Source organism: Poecilia mexicana, unplaced genomic scaffold, assembly GCF_051168715.1.
Source record: "Poecilia mexicana isolate PSO_F unplaced genomic scaffold, ASM5116871v1 scaffold_10, whole genome shotgun sequence".
In the NCBI taxonomy this organism is placed as follows: Eukaryota; Metazoa; Chordata; class Actinopteri; order Cyprinodontiformes; family Poeciliidae; genus Poecilia; species Poecilia mexicana.
Genome location: NW_028263379.1, coordinates 20,349,452 through 20,367,699, shown reverse-complemented (window position 1 = coordinate 20,367,699; position 18,248 = coordinate 20,349,452). Strand labels below are relative to the sequence as shown.

General features: G+C 37.3%; 1 protein-coding gene across 1 annotated transcript in view; it reads right to left on the bottom strand.

The window, feature by feature from the left end:
• spock1 (SPARC (osteonectin), cwcv and kazal like domains proteoglycan 1) overlaps nucleotides 1–18,248 on the bottom strand; it is a 118,585-nt gene that overhangs the window by 53,064 nt on the left and 47,273 nt on the right. Inside the window, exon 3 of the mRNA XM_088009601.1 lies at nucleotides 851–896. Within this exon, the coding sequence (XP_087865727.1) occupies nucleotides 851–896 (46 nt within the window). The remainder of the gene's footprint in view (nucleotides 1–850; nucleotides 897–18,248) is intronic.

Here is an 18,248-nt window from a genome sequence, read left to right as displayed (position 1 = left end):
ACAAATGGGGTCCAACCGACCCCACACCTGTAAAACGTGCATCATTTGCCTCAGTCCTCGCACGCACAAGGGTTAGTATTCAACCAATATTTCTTATTTATATAAACTGCTAAAATTTGTTTACTCAAAGTCATCATGAGCGTATATGTCACTAATTCAGGGATTTTAATTAATTATTTGTACTAGAATGGTGGTAGGAGTTCACCGCATTGCTGATTTGATCCCTGCTCCACCAGTCTGTCGCTGTGTCCTTGGGCAAGACACTTCACCTGCTTTGCCTGCTGGTGGTGGTCAGAGCTTCGGTCAGACTGCCCCAGGGCAGCTGTGGCTACTATCCAGTAGCTTACCACCATCAGCATATGAATGTATGAATAAATGGGTGAATGACTAAATATGTTCTTAGGTTTTAAAACCTTACTTGGTCTCCTCCATATATACTTCTTGCCACTGAGGACAAATGGGTCAATATTTGTTCTGACTGTGATATCCAGTTGATACTTGACATAGAACCAGTAACTAGCTTTTTTTTTTTTTTTGACATTGTTCATGTTGGTATCTGCAAATTTCAGCCAAGCCTAAATATGAAAATTTTGTAATTTTTTATTTTTTACTTTTTTTCTTGTCCAATTTCATTGTGGACAAGAAGTTGTACATCCCATTTTAAAAATTGTGGAAAGTTAAAGTAAGCTTGAGCCTCAGTGGATCCAAAGGTATATAACAAATGTCATTTCATCTCAGTGTGACAGGCTAGATCAAGTGACAGGTTAGCCTGTCACTTGATTTATTTCTTATTTTTATTTGTTACACACTTTTAGCAGGCAGAGTAAACTGCACATAAAGATTAACTTACCTTGGTCCAGAGACTTGGCCGGAGCCCAGCTTTTGAAGTAATCATCCTAAATGAAAACACAAGAAACCAGGCTATAAAAAATATCTTCAAGAATAAAGAATGTTACTGCACAAAACCCAATAGAAACAAGCATAACACATAAGTGATTTAGTTGTTCTTTGAGAACAGAACTTCAGTTTCATTTCTATCATTATTGCATTAGTGCAAATGTAAAGACTCCGAATCAAACCTACAACGTGAAAAAGAATCAGTAACTAGCTTTTTTTTTTTTAAATTAAGTGCAAGTGAAAACAGATTGTAAGTGCCATTAGTGATACTGTTTGAGGAATTAGTTTAAGTAGGCAACCTGCTGGTGACACAGGTGTACACTTTAACGTCTTGCAGTCCAAACAGATTACAAAGCTTTTTAAATAGCTTTGAAATGTTATTAAAAAGTACCCCTTTTTAAGTGTAATGTTTTTAGACTTGGTTTTAAAAGTCTCTTTTTTTTCATGGTCTCCAGTGACCTAGGGCTAATAAGGTCAACCCTTCTGATAAAAAAGTTCACAAAGTGTTTTTTTTTTTTTTTTTAAAAAGGAGGGTGAGTGCACAGACACACTCCTAGACTTGAAGTGGTGTCTGAAGTTCAAGTATTTCCCAGAGCGAACCATATGTTTATCAGCGGGAAGTCAGCCAGTGTCAGTGACACGATGTGATGGAGGCAGAGGAGCCTGCTGGGTCTCAAAGTGGGATCTCTATCTCCTTCATTATTGAATAAGAGAGATGGCGGTGGAAGGTGAGTAGGGGGTTGGTGTGATGAGATGGATGACTGAATCCAAAAGCCCAAAGACTGAAATAACAAAAAATCCTGATAAAAGCTGAAATAGAGCAAATGCTTTGTTTATAAATGACAACTCTAAACACTCAACAAAAGGTTTCAGACAGAAAATTTAAAATGCAATGAGCTCCATAGCTGGGTCTTAACCAATATTTCTTGCTGTAAAAGTATGCAGAACAAGTCAAGATCCCTGTGAGGATATTTAGATGCTTCTATATGTAATTTCTTAATGCAAAATATTTTAAATGCAACCAACATTTAAAAAACTGCTTCTACATAATCATCAAAAAGGAAGAGCTCACCTAGGATATTATGGCTACACAGTCTGGGTCAGCTATGGCATGCACGCTAAGAGGATTAGCCAAATTTGCTAAACTCCTCAGCTAATTCCCGACAGACTAAACAGTTTGGCTGAACTTCAGCTGCCCTTCACCACCTACAGTGGACTGTAAGTGAAGTAGCCTTGTGAACGTTTTCCAAGGCTTTGAACTTTGTCACGTTGCCATCTTACAATTTAAAAACTCTGTGTGTTGGTGGGACTTTATACTGAGCCCATCTGAGTGAATCCTACCACTTTTTGGTGCATTTAGATCTGCAAGTATTTATTGGATGCATTTCTACAGTTCACTTTGCATCTCATCCTATCAAATGAAGATTCTAACACATGTCTGCTGGGTTTCCTACATGGTTTGTCAGCTACTATATTTTATAATCGACTTCTCAAGGTTGTCTTTAAACAAAGGCTTTCTTCTTGACATTCTTCCTAAAGGCCATATTTGTGGAGGGAACAACTGATAGTTTTTCTGTTCACAGATTTTTCTACATGAGCTGCTTTCAACCTTTTTGCTGCTTCTCTGATGAACAGTCTCCTGGTCTGGTTAACAGACATGTCTTGATAGGTTTGGCATTCTGACAAATCCTTTTCGTTCTGCGTTCTCTGCAAAATGTTCAACGATTTGCATAAAGTTTTACCCTTCCAAAAACTTAAAACTGTGTCCTCAGGCTTCATTATGCTGTCTGTTCCCTGATGTTCTCTCCCAAACTTCTTGGGAAAGCACAAAACAGTCTTAAACACTTATACTCAGAATAACTTTGGAAATATGTGAACCATCTAACTGGGTGAATTCTGCTGGATTGGATTTCATTAGGGGGTCTGAATGTAAATGCATGTCAAATTTTCAGATTTTTAATTGTAAAACGAAAAAGAAAATAAAACAAGTACCTTTCTCTTTTCTTTTCATTTTGTGTAACTTTTTGCTCCTCATCACATTAAATCTCAAAACAAAATCTTGAGTTGAGAAACTGCCTGCTAATACTTTAAACGGTAGAAAGAATTAAATCTATAAAACCAGTAAAGCAAGAGTTTAATATGCTTAGCAGTGCCAAGCTACTTCATATCAGGCATTAAATTTGATTTTAAGATATCGACTCTGTCTTGTATTTTAATCAGTAACTTTTCTCCAGCTCTTTGACTTTAGGCACGTGTCAGAAATCACTAAGTAAAACAAAAACAGCATTAAATTAAACAAAGACAATACTCACCTCTGCTTCCTTTAAATAATTGAAGAAGGCAGAGAAGAATAGAAGGAGAAGAGAAAAGAAAGAAAGGTTAGCAATTATGGTCCAGTACGGTATGCATCGGATCTATTACAAGCCTGTGTTACTCATTCTGAATGCCAAGCTTAACCCCAAAGATCCATTTAATGCGAGTTTGATTCAGAAGGTGGTAAAATACCAGAGGACTCACACATTCACCCTCTTACACTGCCAGCCTTACGAGGCGGCCTTATTTGATGTGGCATGTAATTTAAGACACAATCGGGGCAAATTGTGCGGGTAGAGCAGCGGCACAGCATAAAACATGAAAAAGGAGGAAAAAGAGGAAGGAGACGAATCAGACTGGTTTGAGAATTAAGGCAGGAGTTTAAATGATATGTAATTGTGTTGTCTTTTTGATGCAAGATAAAAAGACAAACATCTATTCATCTTCATATCTACGCATGCAACTATCCACCCCACATAAATGTACATAGAAATATATATTTTTGCTTAAATGATAGCAAAATAAGGGAACATAACAAAAAAAAAAAAATCTTGCACTACCAAAGTCACAACTTAATGCCTTTAGTGTCTTCTAGCAATAGAACTGAGCTGCATGCTGATATATATATAATGCACATGCACTTTGTCTGAATTGGACTGAATGTCAGCATCTAGACATGTGCAACTTTTTTTCCCCACAGCTGGGAAAGCAAAACACTCTGGAAGAGCTTAAACTACACTGTTGCATCAGGGAAAACGTCTGAATAATGTCATAATGCACTGATCCGATGAGGTCAGACATGACTGTTGACAGTAGTGTTACGCTACCGTGAGCACACAGGTATAAGGTTTAAATTCCAGATGCAGCTCAACATACCTTACCCGTCTTCAAAAGTCAGGCGTGTCTGACATTAAACTTTGATTTTATGCCCTGCACCAGAGCTGGCCCAAGGCAACGAGAAATTCAAGTACATCTCGGTGAATTGTTCCGTTGACGCTGGTTTGTCAGATTAAAAGCATCTTTCAAACATAACCTTTAAGTATTAAACATGCTTTCCATTAAATCCACAACCCTGTATAATTTTCTTTTCTTTTTAGTAGTCTTATGTAATATTATAATCTTAAATGTCATGTTTTCATTGTTAGAAAACTATCTGTTAAATAAAGGCTTTTCAAATGTATTTTTTAAAATATAATTACCGTTATGTAATTTGTCATTGCACCTAAATCTATACAGTCTTAAGTTTTAAACTTGCTAGTTTGACCATGACTGGTGCTTGTGTCTGGTCTGAGGTCACATTTTATGCACCATCTAGCTATAAATTAATCAATAAATAAATAACTGCCCCCTCTTTCCCAACTCTACACTGAAATATTCAGATATGATGGTCAGACCAAATGAATAAGTGGAAATAATAAGTGGAAATAACCTGATTTCCACTAGATTATTGTCTTATCTTGTGAGCAAGTGTGTTTGTTGTTCTTCTGATGCACAGTGATTAAATCTCACTTTAGATGAATGTTGTCATGTAGCTTGCCATGTAAAACCTAAATCTGACCAGCAAAAAGCCTTGAATTTGTTTGCATTGAATTAAATGAGACTGTTAGTTTCAATGCCATAAGACCTACCAGTATCATTAAATCTGGTGCTGTGTTTGCCCAACATGGCGATGTCAAATTCCTGTGTGCTAGCTGGAGCTGTAAAGCTTACATATGGTTCCTCATACATTAATGGTGTGCTTAACTGTGTGTCAAGGGTATATTTGAGTTGGCATGGCTGTGGAATGGCAAACCAAAGTGTAGACATCCAGTCAGGAAATGGAGTGGCTCAGCTTGCCATTTAAAATGGCACTGAACTGAAAGTGAAGAAAATGTGGTCAGGGAAAAGAAGAGTTTATAGCATGTTTCACAAAACCCTGTAACCTCCTAAAACCATGCCAGTATGCAACAAAACACTATTTTTCCTTATTGTGTTATTGTGAAAGATTGAAAAAAAAAATTATCTTTAGCTTTGACATTTGTTAGTTAAAAATAAGAACTTCCATATGCATAAGCATATTTGACCGTCCAGTTATTGATTTCTTGACTTGTTAGGAGCATGATATTCCCTCTGTTTTCCACATTTGATTGTAAAGAAATAGGTTTGAAATTATGTCATATGTGGTTTTGATTGTTGGCTATAAGAAATAGGTTAAGACTAGTGCATTTTGAATAATTTGCCCTTCATACGGTTGCAGTTGTTTTTGTAAAAATATATTTAAAATATTGTAAAAAAAAAAAAGATTGATTATTAGATTGTTTTTATATTTGACTAATAGAAATGAACTTAAAACAAAAGTGTCCAACTCTGGACTGCAAAAACCAGGATCTGTGCTCTTAAAAAATGTTGTGTAAAAGGACAAAATGTGTGAAAGAGTGGGTTTGTTTGGTAAAAGCATGTTTCCCTGAAGGGCCCCTAAGGCTAGTGTGCAGTACTTCAAATTCCTCTGGGTCTTGTGGACTAAGGGAAAAGCTTAACTGTCTATTTACCTCAGTTTCTATTCTGTTAACTGTACAACAGTGTTGTACATACTGCTACTCATGCTCAGGGTAATTTCCATGCAAATAAAATTTAATAGAGTGAGCTAGATACTAATATAAATGTACATATTTCCTTTCCTATTAAAATTGTCTTTGTTTTTGCTAATCTATGCTTTTTTTTTTCTTATTCACAGCCTGGTGAGTCGCAGGATTTTCAGAACACGGGTAGAAAACTCTGCCTCAATGACATGTCTGACTCATATTCAATAGAACGAACACTTGTTCATTCATCAACCATCTAGACAGTCTGCAATTTGCGGTACCAGTTGCTATGTTAATTCTGACCTGGAGCCATTACAGTGTTGCATTCACCTGCAGCGTCTAACCAAAGACCTTGTACTGTATACAAGCTACTGTTACTTGGGGATCACAGGGTTGCTGGTGACCCAATTACTATTCAGCTTAAGTAACAGGAATGACCTTTCCTCACAAAAGTCTCCCATTAATATTTGAATGTGCACATCTCTGAAGCATTAATACCCTGCTTAGCTCACTGCAACACTGTCCCAATGTCATTCAAACCTTTAAAAGAGATTACGAGGAGATAAAACTGTGCCTTTATTATTATATAATCTTTGATAGAGGTGGAGCTGCTGCGTTCAGCAGCAAGTGTCAAACTGATCAAAGCGCATTGGTTCAAAGCTAGGAATGCTCCGCTGGAGCAAAATACGTGAATGACTCGACAAATTATTTTATGCATTTAATTGAAAATCATCTAAAATGGCTTGAATCTGTCAGTGTAAATGGGATTCATTATTTGTAAAACTGCACACAAGTTGATTCCACTGTGCCTCGTTTTAATTGGTGCTCAATGCAAGTATGCTTTGCAGCAGTTCTGAGTTGGCAAGGAAGCATTTTTATCAGGTGGTTTTGCTTTTTAGCAACTGGAGGATTTAGATTAAACTTAAGCAAGGTTCAATAAATGAAAGGAAAAGAAGGAAAAAGCAGATAATAAGGAAATGGAAGTACTACATGATAAACCCCATTCCTGGTGTTAGACTTGCTGTTAAAGCTTTACTATATTGTGGGTTTTGTTTTTTTTTTGTTTTTTTTTTGCATGGTTTGCGATATTAATGGATTTTCCTGTGTTGTGTTTGTGAACAAGAAACTCTAAAGCAACAGTTTGAATCCAAGAAACCCTGGAGGCTTTGGTTCACTTCTATGTTTACAATATATATAAATACATTTCCAGCTAAAGCATGGATTTCACTAAACTCCTGGCGATGTTCTATGACGGGGGGTCTTCAAAACCAGGCCTCGGAGGCAGGTGTCCTGCAGCCTTCAGGTGTGTCTCTGCTTCATCACTTGAGTCAAATAATAAACTGACTATCAGGATTCTGGAGGACTTAACTGCACACTGAGGATGATATAATTCAGTTCATGTTCCGAGATGGGGCCGTTGTCATGCTCGCTCATTCATTAAACATCATCTGGAAGAAGATACGAGCCTCTCATATCAGCCCTACTGTGTTCAGACAAAGTAATGAAGAAGCAAAGAAGAGCTGATTTCTCAAATAAGTGAAACCGGGTCCGAGTGGCTGAAACCCACGGTAAGAATAACAACAATAAGAATAGGAATGCATCAGTAAGGAAGTGAGTCCACATCAGCACAGCATTCATAATCTGATTCATTACTTCTGGCTCAAACTATTTATTGCACTACATTAATAGCATACCAGACTCGATTAAATCAGGCATGCACATTTCTGTGGAGCTTGTCAGTGGTAAGTGGTACATATTAAATAGAAGTGTGTAAACAGGAAACGGAATATATTGAATGGGATCTGAATTATGTAAGCCTATTCATTTTCCCTCAAAATATATATGTGTGTTTTGTGCACGGGAATCATTAACACATCATAAAGTAATAACTGTATGTTACATCCGCTCTAATCTCTATTAAACTGATCTTTCTTTGCCAATATTGTTGCACTCTTTGATTTTGCTTACAACAAATCATCTGCTACAATGCCCTCTGGTTTTACTATGAAATGATGTCATGACTTCTTGTCACTGCATTACAAACTTTGAGGTTTACAGATGTAAAAGGACGTAACTGCGAAAAAGGAGGGTGGTCAGTGTAAACTGGCTGTTATAGCTGCACTATGTTTTGCTTTTCAAAACATAGTGCAGAGTAAAACATATTTCATTTCTATAAAAACCGTGTGCATGTGGTCATCAAGCATGCTGGGTCAGTCCTTTTTCCTCTGTTTTAATTTGATAGTTATAACATCTACTATGATAAAAGACCCGTAAGGAAGTTTGTGACAGGAAAATGGAGTGAAGGAACATCGATCCATAGGGGAACTAAAGCGGAACTGGCTTCAGTCCAAACAGCTTCTCTCAGCAAAAAATAGCATTCATTGGATGTGTGTGTGTGTGTGTGTGTGTGTGTGTGTGTGTGTGTGTGTGTGTGCTCACAAGTGGGTAATTGTGAGCTTGTGCAAATACTGACATTAACATTACAAAAGGCATATCCAAGCCTGCAGTGCTGACCGTAGATGTCATAATAAGGGGATGAGGATGCAAATCTGGCCTCTCTGAGGAAACTAAACAGCATTAAAATTTTACTGTGTACTTTACACATTTTATTCATGACTCTGGAAGATCGCCGAGTTCCTTTCCTTCCTCACCCCCCGCCCCCCATAGTCTCTTAAACTACCCCTCTCCATCTATGTCTTCCCTTTCTCTCCTCTCGAACAATCTTTATGCTTCTCCTTAGGCTACATCGTCTGATCTGATCAGCAGCTGCTGAAGCTGATATATGAGCTTTGTGAGCGGGACATACAGTGGAGGAGAGAGTAGCTTCCAGAAATACACTGCATCAGATTACTGTACTGTTAGGCATCAGAAGAAGTGAAGCATGCTAAACAGAAATGTGTGAAGGCCTGCCTCACATATTTCGCCGTCTTGGTTTGGCTTTGATATCGACGTTTGGTTTGGAGGTTTAAACTTCCCCCTGTTGGTTTCGTTGTGTAATTGTTTGGACAGCTCAGTGGCAGCACAAGTGGCTTACGCATAATTCTTGAGGTATCAAAAAAATTTAATTTTGACTAGTTCGAGATATGTTCGAGATATCTTAAATTATAATTACTTATATATAACGCTTCAAACAACAAATCCGGTGATGTCATTTGAGATATCCGGAAAGGAATTTTGACTCATCAAAAATATAATTGAAGATATCTTGAATCATTATTCTTACTAAAGAATGCAAAGCTCAGATATCTCAAATTACCATTCCGGAGAGTCAAAATGTAGTCGGCTCTAGTCTAGTCGTTTTTTTAGACATTTAGAAAGTAATTACGGATAGTCAGACGGAACAGATTTTGTCTTAAAAAGGCCTGTCATAAACGTAGCGGAGTGAAACGCTCTGCGATCTGGAGGTGTGAAGAGTCTCGTTTACAGAACACCAAAACGAGTTGCTCCGTGATGGACCTCATGACAGGGACAAGAGACGGGCAAAAAAGAAGAATTCAAACCAAAGCGCTCCAGTTTCACATTATACTGACAGGAATTAAATGATTTAAATGTGAAAACAAAAGATTTAAAAATGTACACTTTAGAACACCATCTTTTTATGCTTAATCCATAGTTAGGCATTTTACTGAGCACAATTGTCTATATTTTGACAATAGTGTTTAAATGTAAGGTATTTTACATTTTATTTAGGTCTTCACAGAAGAAGTTACAGGCAAAAAGTTGATCCATTTGTAATTTATTTTCTAGGTCTTCATATTTTGTATTTCACAGATGAAAAGGATGTAACATAGGATAACTAAGGACTTTCAAAACAACAAAAAAGAGGAATAAAAAACAGAAATCAGGAAGAGGAGTCTGTTAATACTGTTATTTGTTCTGTAAGTTATGTAAGGATCTGGCAAATCAATGACAACAAGAACAGTCCACAGTCAAGCAAGCATCGCTAAACAGAATCTAACAAATAATTTTCTTTCTGCTTACTTCTCCACTCTTCTCCCAATGGCTCCATTTTTAAAAACCCCTTCATTCATCATTTTCTCCCCCTTCTCTCCACCGAACATGTCCAGAAACCCAAAATGTGGCTCAAAGCCAACATCATAAAATGTGCTTCCTCTTCAATCTGTCTTTTTTTTTTTTTTTTTTTTCCAAGTTAATGAGAGGGAAAATCTTCACTGGACAGTCTGTTAATCAAAATATTGTGCCATCTTTCACATCGTTTTCTCTTTCCAATAGGTTCCCCAAATGGTTTTCTCTCATTTATTTCCTGTCCAATTTCCTGTCAGGATATTGAACACAAAATCAAGAAATTAGAAAGACGAAAAGTACTCAGAACAGAGAAGAGGGGGAAAAACCGAAGCTTTTGAAGAAACAAAAGAAGGAGAAAATTCAAAGCCTCCCGTGAAATTGTGAGAAACAAAAATCTATTTGAGTACTTTGGAAATCAGCAGCTTTCAGCTGCTAATAACAGAACAAACCGAGTGACAAAGAGACTGAGCAGAAATGACAGGAGCAATTAGTGCGGAGAGGAAAAAGAGTCCAGATAGTAAAATGACAGTTGTATTTCTATTCACATGTCAAGTGATTTTGTTGCTTCAGGAATTATGCAAGCCATGAAATAGAAATGATTGGGAAAATGAATAATCAACAGTGCTCTACATGAGTTTGGAGTTGTACAAGCTGGTTTATGAGAAAAACAAAGAGAAACAGAGAAAGGAGGACTTTAATCTGCCCCTTTCTTTTTGAGTGCTTAAACAAAATTACACCTTTTTGGACTTGCATGTAGAAAAAAATATGCTCTAAAACCTGTCATACTGAGTTGCAAAACGCTTTTTTTTTTTTTTTTTTTTTTTACGCGTCCTCAAAATGTAAAAGTGCTTTTAGATGCATTCAAGGGCTCTTTTTAAGGGCAGGCATGGACGTCTGCCATTAGAGAAAAGCGACACGCAGTGACAAGTAGTCCTTACGTTTGTTAGATCTTTCTCACTCTGGACTTGTTGACATTTCACAGCAAATGAAAAACAAGAACATTTAATTACATCACAACTGTCGATGACCTCGTTCCACTGACCGGTGCATGCTGGCTCATTGTCTTGGCTTACAGGGACAACTTAATCGTCCATGTGACAAGAGCTTTGATTGGGTAACAAGGGCTCGTTTAGCCCTCTCATTTAATCAGATCTGTGTAGCAACTTTCTGACAAAGAGGTAAAGTGAAAATTAGAATAGAAATTTCACATTATTTTTTTATATTTTATTATTATTATTATTATTATTATTATTATTATTATTATTATTATTATTATTTCTAATTAGATATTCAAATGCATAGAAGTTAATTTTTCCTTCCACTCTGACAACAACCCTGAACGTCCAGCCAGAATGACAGCTGCATGGATCGGATCAAGACATATTTCTTTGTTAGAACGGTCATGTGGCTCAGCTGTGAAGCAGACACTCCAGGCTGAAACTGCAGTCCTCGAAGCAGCCGCCCTAAGTTCGATTTCCATGCCTGGACCAATTACTGCATGTCTTCCAGATCTCTCTTTGCCCTAATGCCTGCTCAACTACTAATGAATAAAGGCCACTAGTGCCAAAAAAGACCTTTAAAAACAAAGAACAGTTCTGTCAGTGCAGACTTGAAAAGAAAATTACCATTCACAGATGCTTGTCATTCAGTTTGACGGAGTTTCAGCTGTTTTGTATAGCAGAATCGGCAAAAGTTTCAGTCTCTAGATGTAAAAATCCAGCTTAGAAAAAAAATCCAGCTGTAATTGCTGATAAAAGGACGTCTGCAATGTATTTTCTTAAAGGAAGTTGAATAAAATACTTTGATCAAATCAAATAATTTTAAGGTTTGTACTTGGATGAAATGTATAATGTATCCTTTTCCCTGCATGTCACCACTATTCATTGATCATTCACAAAAAATACCAATAAAATACTTCAAAGTCTTTGTGACAGAATGTGCAAAAGTTCAAGTGGTACTTTTCTTTTTTTTTTTTTTTCAAAGCACCCAATGACAGACAAACATGACAGCTATATGTTATCATGCATGTATTTATATCCTGTTTCCATGTGTGTAATGTTACATTTCAAACTTTATCACAACCTAAAGGTATGATGGATATGTCAAAGCTACTTGGTTCTACTTTGGAAAAAACTGCAAGACAAAGAGAAAACAATTTGCACATTTTCTACTTGTTTCTCGATGGAAACATATTTACTTGCAGCCTCTCATCACGCTAAGTGTAGACTTAATTTATCTTGCTAGTTGTAATAACATTGCTTCCTGTGTAATGATGCAACCGACAAAGGAAGCTATGACTTAATAGTCCTAACATGAAAGAAATAAAGACTTAATGACGTTAAACTAATCCAGCAGACTCCTGCCTTCATCAGTCATCTTTCGCTTCATGTTGCCTAATGTTCTCCATCGTCATTTCAATTTTCCACAGACAGTCGCCATAATTTCTTAATTTGCACTCGCCATTTTACTCTTTGGCTGTGTGAAGTAGCAATGAGCACTTCAGAATCGTATCTGTGCTAGATGCCAGTCAGAAGGTTCCCAGCAACTAAACTTCCCTATGAAATGTTTTAATTGCTCACAGCAGGGCCTGATCAAGAGCAAAGTAACAAACAGTTTAAATGCTAAATAAATGTGACTCACAGTTACACCAGACTAAATGCAGACCAACAGCAGTGAGAAAGTAAAAACGGAACAACAAACTTGACTTTTTTGAGGCCGAACAGTTTGGGACACATTATATAGAGCTAAAACTGGAGGTGAAATATCTTCTTGACTTAGAGGACTAGGAATAGAACGTTTTAACAACCACTGTATAGTAGATTTATAACCTATTTATACAAAAAAAAATAGCTTTGGTAGGTTAAAATGTAAGAGCAAATGTGAATTTGAGTATTGCTCAGTCAGCAGTATTTAGGTTTACTTTCTAACCAAAACATTTCTCTGATTATTTAAACTGAGATTGCTGTAACTGCAGATCAACTGACTCACAAAAAAGTAAGCAGTTTTAATATTTGCAAGTCAGGAAAAACAGTCATTGTCTGGGAATTACAGAACTACAGTGGAATCCAAGCAGATAGCCTGTCTAATTAACCAGCTAATGGCAGTCTGTTATATTTATGTGCTCTATAAAGGGCAGAACTGCCAAAAGGAAGTGGTGAACTGTCAGGCCTTTTAAAGTATTCAGAGAAGGCTCTTAGTTCTCAAAAAGGATTTTAAAAAAAAAACAGAATAGGTCACATTTTAAAAGTACAGCTTGTCAACTTGGGGAAAATTTAGCATCTTGGTCTAAAATCCTTCTGGTGTCAGATGCTTCAGGTTGCTGGGAATGACATCAGAAAGATACAAAAGATACAAGATGCAAGTTTATTTCATTCCTAAGTAATGCACACATACCCACTTTATAGAGAATGAACTATTCTATGATGGTTAAGGTCAGGAGTTAAAGTACAATGTTAGGTGTTTGGAATAACGCACAAAAAATATGTTAAAATGCTATAAAAGGCAACAGAGATGCAAAGCAGATTATTAAACTTCCTCAACATATTACTCATTTTCCTTCATCCTGCCAAAATACCAGCCTACACATGTGTTAAGATCTCAGTTCTCAGCGTCGTAAGACTACGTTTTAAAGACATTTTGATACATATTTTCCTGTTAGCCTCAGCTGTTTGCCAAGAATTGTGTGCATCCCCATTATTGACACAGTAAACAGACAAACATCTGACTTACTGAACTAGTGAAGGAGTCAGAACGTGACAAGGGTAAAGGGGGAAAAGGTGAGCCCACATGTCAGCCTCACATAGACAGAAAAAGTGTGACGGATGAAATCAAGGGACGCGGAAGCAAACCGACAAGGAAAAAAAAAAAAAAAAAAAAAAAACTGCTTTGATTCTGACATCCTCGCCACGCACCTCGCTCGTGTTAGAAACAGTTTGCTGTCAGAGCTGCATTTCTTAACTACGTAAGCCTTTCAGCAGCTCCCGAGCGTATTGAGATCAGCGTAGATTTAACACATTCAGAGATAACAGAACGGAGCAGTCAGTGTAATAAACACCAGATAAGACAACATGTCACTAGCTTAGCCTGACAAAGATACAGGTCTGCTTCCCCGCAGGCGTTTGTTTTTTGTCTGCGGCGCTTGACCGCATGTCACTTAGTGTGTGTCCTTGATTTTCTTATCAGTACAGAGGGCTTCACCCATTGTGTGTTCAGCCACAAGCGAGATGATGATAAACCCAGTCTGATGCTGCTGTCTGCTAACAGCCAGTCGTGCTTCTGTAACCTTTTCTTGGTGTGAAATACAAAGCTAAAGCTGTTTCTTTAGTCCGTCTTTCAAGACCTCGCTGTGAACATTTTCACAGTTTCCCCTCTGACAGCTGTTGCCTCCACACCACTGCAGGAAGATGTGCATCTGCAGAGTGGAAATTGCAAACTGTTAATAGCCCACCTGTTTTCATTGGGTTCTTTGTACCACAGCTAAACCTCTAATCCTGAATAATTTACGAGGAAGAGATGCAGAAGGTGATACCTGCAGGCAGCTGCAGAGCTAGGAGACGTAGAAAAGCTAGCACAAACCAGCACAGTACATCTGGCAAAAGTATTCAGACTCTTTAGACTTTTTTTTATGTTTTGTAACATTACAACCACAAACGTTAGTGTTTTGTTGGAATCTTATGTAACAGACTGACACAAAAAAAACGCAAAATCGCAAAGCAAAAGGAAAAAAAAAAGTTTAAATCAGTGCTATGTAATAAAACAATTTCACAACTTTTGACCATTTTAAAGAACACACTGTTCAACACACCATTCCAACGTGGATAGCGTATGGCACACCTGCAAACCTATCAAGACATGGCTGTCCACCCAATATCAGAAGCCAAACACAGAGTTGAGATTTGCACTCAACAAATTTAGAAAACAGCGGCAGGATTTGACTTTCTGCCAGTGTGTGTCGAGTAATACCTACGCTGCATAGCACTCCAAACACACCATGCCGGGCGTCTTTACTCATAAATAACTTTTAACACAATGCTAACCAAATTATTTTACAGGGAAATAGAATTAGAAGAACACAGACTACATGTGAGAAGGAGAAACACTTTTGGAAAAAAAAACAGTGATCAGGAAAAAAAAAAAGAAATCTAATGAATAAAGCAAATAAAACCACAGTCAGGGTTGAAGGACAGGGAATAAAAGTGTGTTTTTAGGCGAGTTTAGAAAGGGATGTATGTTTGCATGTATGTAAATCGTCCCAGATCCTCAGGGCAGGAACTGAAAGCGCTCATTCACTTTGAGTTTTGTTCAAGCCTTTGGAACGACTTACAGTCTCTGGTTAGCTGGCTTAAGAAAGTGAGATAGTTTATATGAATTAATCAGTCCCAACAAATAAAATAGAACAGCAACAATCATTTCTTGGGAAAAAAAAATATAATAATTTGAAAATGTATCTGGACTTCATTGAGTTGGGCTAAAACTTGGGTAATACCGATCCCTCTGTGAAACATGGTGGTGGCAGCATCATGCTATGGAGATCTTCAACAAGGATAGGAAAGCTGGTCAGAGTTTATGGCAAAATGAATGGGCCTAAATACAGGGCAATGCTGAAAGAAAACTAGACGCTGCAGCAGACCTGAGAGTGGGGTGGAGGTTCGCATGGAAGCAGGACAATGACCTTCACCACGGAGGTCAAAGTCGAACCTAAGATCAAAGAAAATTCATGTGATAGAAAAGCCTGATTAAAATCCAGGGTTAAAAGCAATTGAGATCATGCGGTGCGTGAAAACTGATGTGGCACAGAAGTGCCACATTCAACTTTTGCAAACTAAACTGGGCAAAAAGGTTTCAGTGCATAGATGTGCAAAGCTGGTCAAAACATCTGACAAAAGACGAAAAAGGCTGCAATTGCAGCAAATGGTGAGTCGACACAATTCCTCACTCACTTTCTCACGCAGATGCCTTCAGTACAAATGTCTGCCACATGTATAACTTTTTCCATCATCATAACTAATATGCACCTTTTCTGCTCTGCTGTAAAACCCAACATACAGACCTTTCATTTCTCACTTTTTAGGCTTACCAAGTATAACAAAAAACAAACAGAAAGTAACTGCATTAATAAATTTGCCTGCATGCGCCGAGGAAAGCTTCTAAAAAAGGAGAAACAAACAGGTAAGCACAGGGAAAAAGAAGAAAAAGCACTTCTTCATCTTGGTGAAAGTTAATTCTGTAATATTATATATTTAATGCTTCACAGTTAGAGCAAGACTCAAACGTTAACTAATACAATCTGGGGAAATTAAGTGAGGGGCATGTAGGAGACTGATAGGTTTGCAGCTGTGATTTTTGGGCAGTCCTTGTTTTAGCTCACACACGGAATTCAAATGTACCGATTTAAATTCATGCAGCCGACTTCATGTACAAAACTATTCAATCTTGTCTAAATACCATCACATCTGACAGAATCCCTCAGCACCTGTCGGTATTCCACAGCAATACAGCGAGCTGTGGCAGTGAGCCAAGAGTTAAGCCAATCATGCACAGGCTCTCTCTTATCTATCTGCTCCACTGGGAAAACAAGGCAGCGGCTAAGGAGGACGGAGAGATAAATGTCCTTTCTTTACTCTAAGTGCATTACTCTGCTCCGTATAATCCTTTCCTCCTGTTCTTCTTCCACCTCATTTCCCCACAGCAAGTTTGCAGAAGTTGGTCCTCCCTCAGCATCTCGCAGCTGTCCTCAATTCGATGAGTTCTGTGCTCAGCATCTTCTTACTTTTTAAGCAGCTCCACCATTTGCCTTCCCTCTGCACAAAGGCTGTGTGGCCCGTTTTTCTTTTTTTGAACAACAGAAAGAATGATACAAAGTTCAAAAAGTTGGCCTATTAAAAAAAAAAAAAGAACCACAGTGTGTGTTTCTGTTTTTGAGCTTACACAGAAAGCTCAAACACAGAAACACACAAGAATTGACTGACGTAGGATTTAGTCAGTCAATTCACACTAAATAAATGGATGAAAAGATTTTCCACACTAACCTCTAATGTGCAACCTGTTAATATTTCTGCAATGCATTTTTATTAAGTTTGTACAGTAAGAGCTGACATGGTTTAATACAAAACTGCAGCCACTGTGAAAAAAAGTACATTATCTTTATTTTATTTTATTTATTTATTTATTTTTTTTAGGAATTTCATAGGTAAAAACAATAGCTACATCCATATGGATATAAAGCAAATGGTTGTAACCAGATACTGCTGATTAAATACATTTCTTTAATTGATAATCACTGTAAAAGCAGGTATGGCTGCTCATGTGTTGCATATGTTGTGTTTTAACACAATTTCAAAAAGTACATACATCAGAAATGACCTTGCAGATGCACTGGTAGCTGCAATGTGCATGTCAATTTTGTTTTGAAGTTCATCGTTCAACAGTGAGAATAATTACTAAGGAGATTGAAACATGTAGGTCAAATATCAACCCTTCCAGGAGTGGACCAGTGGGCAAATTCACGCTAAAGGTCAGACCTTGAAATGGTCAACGCAATAGTAAAAAAACACAAAAGCCAATTGAAAGCTCCGCTGGCACTTTAAATGTTAAAGACCTTACAAACAGCTTGTTCATGTGCTAAGAAAAAGTCTAGGATCTACACTAGAACTGCAGGTGCTGCAATGGGTTAGTCAAAGTTCAAACCTCAACCTGATAGACATGTTGTGGTAGAACTTATTAAGATCGATGCATAAACAACGGCTTCACCTTAATGAAGGAAAGTAAAAAAAGTTAAGTTCAAATATTAAGATTTAAGGTTTTTAAGAGTTATTGCTACAAAGTGGTTCCACAAGTTGTACGTTATTATAATGATAACTAGATTATCACACACACAAAGTTTTATATCATAAGAAGTGACATGTTGGAATATATATATATATATATATATTTTTTAATCTCTCTTTTGCTTTTTGTATACTTATTACATCATTTTACAGCCCAAAAAACGACCAGAAATTGTTTATTTCCCGACGCGTAATATCCTATAATTAAAGGAGGATGTGTTTTACTTTTTTCCATTACTGTTAAAAATACATTTGGTAATACCTGAAGCTTGGCACACATATATAACATTTATCTCTGCAGCTCAGTGGCTATTTGTGTTCAAACAAACGATGCTGCACAACCACATATGTTGTGCTTGAAGAAGACTAAACTCTAAGTGGCAATAAACACTTTTCTCTGTACTCATCATTATGAGGTAAATGTTGTTTGCACAGTGTAATGACAACAGAATAAGGACACATCAGCATTTAGATTGGTTCCCTTAAGCTAACAATGTAATTTACTACAGTATGCAATTCCATCTGCCACAGGGTGCGAAAAATCTCCCAGGAAAATGTGGGCTTCATTTACCACACACAAAAAAAACATAAGTTAGTACTCCTTGTTTTGCCAGCAGCAATCATT